This window comes from Dermacentor silvarum, chromosome 11 (genome assembly GCF_013339745.2).
Source record: "Dermacentor silvarum isolate Dsil-2018 chromosome 11, BIME_Dsil_1.4, whole genome shotgun sequence".
Classification (NCBI taxonomy): domain Eukaryota; kingdom Metazoa; phylum Arthropoda; class Arachnida; order Ixodida; family Ixodidae; genus Dermacentor; species Dermacentor silvarum.
Genome location: NC_051164.1, coordinates 61384061 through 61390517, shown reverse-complemented (window position 1 = coordinate 61390517; position 6457 = coordinate 61384061). Strand labels below are relative to the sequence as shown.

General features: G+C 46.9%; 1 protein-coding gene across 3 annotated transcripts in view; it reads right to left on the bottom strand.

Moving 5' to 3' along the window:
• Nucleotides 1-210: 210 nt before the first annotated feature.
• Nucleotides 211-6457, bottom strand: part of LOC119433405 (single-stranded DNA-binding protein 3-like) — a 121770-nt gene continuing 115523 nt past the window's right edge. Inside the window, exon 21 of one of the 3 annotated variants that reach the window (XM_049658900.1) lies at nucleotides 211-488. In XM_049658900.1, the coding sequence (XP_049514857.1) occupies nucleotides 378-488 (111 nt within the window). In that variant the 3' untranslated portion in view covers nucleotides 211-377. The remainder of the gene's footprint in view (nucleotides 489-6457) is intronic. The other 2 variants (XM_049658904.1, XM_049658909.1) reach the window with 2 other exon arrangements.

Sequence of the window (6457 nt, the reverse complement as noted above, 5' to 3'; positions counted from 1 at the left end):
CGCAGCTGACACTGCCTCCGTCACTGGACTGACGACGCGCACGTAAGTTTGAGTCACCGCAGACAGTGCCAGCAGTCCGTCTTGCGACGGAGAGTCACGGGAACCAAAGTCTCCAGGGAGGGCACAACCAAGGGATCAAGAGGCCGCAAGGCCACGTCCGGGGCCAAGTCACTGCCCTGCGGCATGTTGCGGGCCTTTCCGGTCGTGCGGTGAGGCAGTCCTCAAGATGGAGCGGGGGTGGCCGCTACGGTGGTTGGCGCCGCCTCCCGCGCCCCCTGGTGGCGGCCTTCTTCTTCGGCTGCGGCTTTGACTTTGCTCGGCCACGCGCGCGCATTGGCGGCGGTGGCGGCGGCTGGGGTGGCGGGGGGGGCCCCCGGTTATTGCATGAAGTAGTCCGGGGGCTCGGCGGGCGTGTCCTTCTCAAACCTCTTGGCTTCCCCCTGCATGCTCTCCTTGATCTTCAGTATTGCTGCCGATTCCGTCTGATCCTGAGACAGCCGCGGGTGCAGCAAACGCCCCATGCAGAGCATAAGGCAAGAGAAAAAAGAGCGCGACAAGATCAGTAACCACACAAAAGGCATCAACATCAAAGAAGCAAAGGCATAACTTAGGGACTGACTGATCAGGAGACACTACCGCGACAATGCACCAGGTACTTGTGACCTAGCTCCTGCTTTTTTTGCAAGGTCAATAAACGTTGCACAAGTTCCCTGAAAATATAGAACCGGCATTACAGATATTAAGATAAGAGCACCCTTCCCTCTAGTATCGCATTAAGCCTCATGCTTAAAAAGGGTAATGTACAGCCCCAAATGATTATACAGAGCATGAGTAATAATAAAGAACGCTGCTCTGCCAAACCCCTCTATGTCAAAAGGTGATGACACATATCCCCCTTCAGGAATAGGTAAACATAAAACGCTTGTTAGTAATATTTGTGATGATGCTCACTGTTGCTTTCTTGCTATAAGAGAACACTTGAGTGCCATCTTTGTATCATAGGATCCCTTCTGCCTGTGGTTGTCTCACTGCCTTTCATGTCAGTTCAGCGTGCAGATGCAAATTGGACAGCTGACACTTCCTTGCCTTCACCACAGCATTTACTGCTCCTTCGATAACAGGACAAGCTTGTGCTGACACCGATGAGCTAATAGCCTAGTCAGCCGAGCACTGGTCTCAGAACCAAGATGCGATTGGCTTCACGAAAGCCGCAAACTTTTGATTTTCTCTGGATGACCAGTTGTGAACGACATTTGGCAAGACCTCGCGGGACTGGGGAAACCAGTGAGGTTTTACACATCACTACTTGTTGCTGGGCTACTTGGTTCATACTTGTTATGGTTGAAAAAAAAAAAAAAAAACACTAACAACATGAAGGAACGAGAAAGAGTGTCACAAGCAACAAGGTTCGTTTAGAGCGAATGATTCTTTCAAGAAAGGTACAACTGTGTGCAAACACATCTGTACAGTGCGATCCACTTCTAAAGGGAACAGATGAGTGTACAGCAAGTGTGAATTCTCCCCTTTGGCAAGCTTGTACAATCGCCCGCTTTGCAGCAGACGACTTGTGGTCAGCCGCACTGGCAACTTTCTACACATATGTGCGATGCAATGGTGTAGTTTCAGGTGGCACTTGCAGTTGTAGTGCCAGCAACGCGAGAGCTGCACAGTGAAGTGTTCCCACTAACAGTGAACTGCATTGTACAATGAAATCAGACGGATAACAAACGGCACGGATTTGCCAAACTGCACGGTTTCTTAACATTACCATAGAATCGAAGAATTAATGTTCACTGCTGTGCAGGGCCACGACATATAGTTGATACAAAGTCTTGTTTATTTTTTGACATAGTGTGCCTATTAAATCACATGCCATGTACTGTACCTTGCTTTTGCTGACTATGTGGATATTAGAAAGGCATGGCCGATCGTCATGCTGTGTCGTTCCTTCACATCGTTACACATGTTTTCCATAATTACAGGGTTTTGCGCAGCTGATGAGATTATGCAATATCCGGGGCTCTGCTGGAACATGTCAGTCACCTAAACTTCAACGAATACGCAATTACCTGCGACAGCTAAGGTCGCAGCCTGTCCACTCGTCCCTGTATGCAGCCGTTGGCAGCAACCTCCTCCAACATGTTCAGCAAAGATCAGACACGGCACACACAGCTGATGCAACAAGGTGGTGCTATGTGCGGCAGCACCAAAGTAACCCGGCACACACGCCAGTGAAGGAGGTGTGTGGAAGTGTACGTGTGTGTCGGAAAGTGAGAGAAAACGCATGCATCTGTGACCGAGTTGCAGTACACGCCAACCAGTGCCAATGCTCTTATAGACCCAGTTTCACAGATGACCCACCGTTGAGAGAAGAAGGGTACCTAATTGGGCGCAACAAAAGCAAGTCAAGCGATCCACACGGCGCAACATAAGACAGTGCACAGCAAAGCTGCAGCCTTGCACCAAATGTTGGACAAAACTGAAAAAAAATATATATATATATATATATATAGAAATGAAAGAAGAAGCAAGTGCTTTTGGCCTTGCCAATGTGAACAGGAGGGACTTGAATCAATGTTTGCGCCAGCTCTAGCACACTGCTGCACTTTCAGTGCACACTCAGTCAAGGCACATCAAGGCAGATGAGAACCTTTCCACATGCAACTGCTGCCCGCAGAGTTTTGGTGGAAATATAATGGATTATATCCGCAACAACGTATTTACTCAAATCTAGGCCAACCACCAAATTTGGAAAATCGGACGGGGAGATTCCTAGAGTGGAAGCTAAACAAAAAAGCCATTCGATTGCGAAACGCACATCAGTTTATTATTACTGTTTTCGATGCTCACCCACAAGCATGTGCAACATTTAACATTACTTGTTGTCTTCACTGGCATCACTCGGTTTTTTTGTACCTCATTTCTTCTCGCAGTGCACCGTCCTCACTTCCATCTAGCGTGCTTGAGATGCAGCAAGGGTGGCTGAACGGGCATGTTGGTAATGTCGCATCTTTGTTAGCCCACAGCACTCTACATGGGAAGCAGAAGAAGTGACATTAAAGAGCACTCTTTCCTGTCACTTCTCCTACTTCCCATGTAGATTGTCTCGTTGCTAACCAGAGATGCTGCCCTTTCGGAAAGGTCAGATATGAGCACGGCCAGAATTTCAACCCATGCCGCTACGATCCAGTTCACTGACTGACTATACGGAGTAGACAGACGTCTGAACTTGTTCCGAGCAGTGCTCCGAACGTTTCCAACCTCTCCTGCCTTCGCCTCTGAGATCTCGTAGTTGTGGACATTCCGAACGAATTGTCAAACACAGTAAATCTACAGTGTTTCTTGCCGATAACAGTGTGTAACGTACATGTGCTTATAATGATTATCTGATATAACGGGGTAATTCTTGTGTTAGATGTGACCTCATTATAAGCGAGGTTTGACTGTATCGAACACGGAGATGGTGAGGAAATGTCATGAAACCTACTGTAGCGGATATCTGAGGAGGGCGAACCGAGAATTTTTAACATCAGCACTTCAAACGAGCGCGCAAATCTCACTAAGAACGAACTATGTGCAATATTTCAAAGCAGAACACAGAATCAAATCGTAACAGTTTTGAAAAGCGCCAGAAGTGGTGGAAGAACCTTCACTGCCCCAAATGGAAACAAAGAAGAATAGCACAATCAAGATTCTTAACGCAGTCATGTATATCTCTGCTGCACAGTGAAAAGCGTAAGGCAGCTCACAAAAGTTTACCTACTTCACTTCCCAGCTTGCGAAGCTTACATAACAAGCTTTGATTGCCTCTCTGATCGGCTTTGACTCATGTTGAGCACAGAGCTGTTTATTCTTTGCTCCTTTTTATACGAATTAGGCAATAAAAGGTTTTCGTATTTCCATAAAATTTTTACAGTTTACAGATAACCAGAGCCGTGAACGGCCGTAGCAAAGCTGGTTGCAACACTTTGTGATGCCTTGTTTCGCTACAATGTGTGTGAAAATTTTTGTGTCTCGCAAATATTCAGGCTGAAAGAAATCATATAGACTGCATATTAATGATTATGTGCTACCAACGTCTTAACCCAGCAGTTAAGTAGAATATGGTAAATCACCGCAGTGTTAGCTTTGTGTGCTCTCTGGTTAACTCTGCATCAAAAGATGTTGCCACCGTACACCTCTCCCTGCAACAAGACATTCCGTTAACGCCAATATGCAATTTTATAATAGCATTTGTTGCCTTACGTATGTTAAACGCAGGCAAAGCACCTTTGCAGGACATTACGGTGCACGTCTCTTCAATGTACGGTAAGACAAACATTAGGAAGATGTTAAAGACAGGGTGCCGTCTGGTGCCTCGTGCCAAATGTATCCAAGCCTAGACAATTCATTGCAACCATCCTGTCGTATATGCAGACGTGTCTTGTTAGGTCCACGGACGCCAGACGCCGAACAATCTTGGAAATTGGACATGCGTTTCAGGTAAGTTCAGAGGAAGTGAAAGCTCACTTCAATAGTTATTGGCGATCAACAAGAGCGATCAAAGTAGCCGTCACGCGAATTCAGACAGAAGCAGGAGCCATGGTCGCCACCATGTACGACAACGCTATTTATTCTGAGCCAGCCATGAAAGACGGACGCTTGAGCCATTCCTGATGATAGTTTCTGCGTACAGGCGACGGACGGACGAATCGGCTAGCCATATACAGCTTCGCTGTAAAACATGCATGGACTCATCTTGCGACGTATTCTCCGATCACTTGGCGATACTATCGCCTTCGCGTGACGTAGTGCTCCACCAGCCAATCAGCGCTGAAAATCTGAATTAACGATGCTTTACTGTAGCAATCTACTGCGTCCTGCTGGCAATAGCTCAACATTCACTGCAAGATGCAAATCACTGCGGTTTTACACAGGTTGCAAATATCCTTGGTTACTAAAGAGGGTCCCCTTTCGTAGGACCTTGGAAACTTCATTTTTTGCCACTACAGGCGAAAAGCGCTCATTTTTGTCTCTAGTAGCCCCAGTTACATTATTTGATCACTCCAAACAGCTTCGTACTGTTGCTGGCCATTTCAGTGGCTGGTGGCGAAACAGCTCCCACGCTTGCTGCCATTGGTATGGCGAAACAGGACAATGGTTGGATATGATTAGTATGGTCACTCGCATTGTCTGCAGTTGGCAAACAGCATTCATTTCAGCATGACGGGCACGGCCCATTCATGGTTTCGTTTCCCCCTCCATTGCAATGTCCAATGAGTATGATGATAGGTCTCTGCTGCTTTGCACTGTTAAAAACTTAAACTAAGACTATGGGAGACTATGAGCACAAAATAAAATATAAAGTTTTGATACCCGAATATAATATGAGGAAGATATTATTGCATGCCAACTTTCAGAAAAGAGCCTGTGCATTATATGCGGACCTTTACAGTAGTGAAGGCCTTCTACATAAAAAAAAAAAAAAAAAAAAAAAGTTGTTAGCCATCATTAATAACCTTACTAAACAGTGAACCGTTTCTCTAAAGGTTGTTTCCCATATCACTTTGATAACAGTCTCTGGCTTAGTGTGGGCGTATGTATAGTGGATTTTTTGTTTAGTGATGGCTGTTAAAAAGTGATTTTCCTCCAGACTAACCACTGGTTTGAAGCCAGAACCTGTCTAGTCATCTGTTCACTTTGACGTCTATCTAGCCTTCTACCGTAGAAACTGAAGCACGTCGATAAGCCCTTTGCGTATGATTCCGGAAATTACCGATGCATGCTCTACACATAACCTGTCCTTGGGACCACTGCACAGCAAGGGAGAGTTTACTTGAAGTGACACTGCTACAAGTGGATAGACTGCATTAGAATGTGACAGAGGCAGGACAGCTGCTGTCCCAACTTTCCAAATACCATACAAAGGCGTGTAAAGGTTGAACTTCTCAGTTTTCACCTAAGTTTCCATATTGTGCACTTCCACTGCCACGGTACAGCTACACTTTCTGCCTTGAACGAGACAAGGCGGTAAGACCATCCACAGCAGGACATGTCTCTACACCCCGGCCACACCACCTCAAAGCGAAACGCCGCCTACACCACAAGGAAGCATGCCCCAGTTACAACCACCTACAAGGTGTTCATCTCAAAAGCGAGCGCTGCCATGCTCCCATAGTATGCTAGCCAAGCCCCCTCCACCCTACCACACACCACCGCCACAGTGAGTTGTCCACCGAGGTGTTCAGGCAGACAAGTCATCGACACGCCGGCACAGCCCTCGAGCAGAGAAGAAAGGGTGCGGCAGGAAGCAGCAGCGGCCAGGTGCACAGAGCGGCAGGCACACACACACACACCAGTGAGTGAGAGAGAGAGATGGTTATTCTTACGCAGCAGCGTTCAGCATCGGCAGCTCGCCTGAACCACTATCAATCCCCTGGTGAACACCTACAAGCGACACACAACCACCACAACAAAA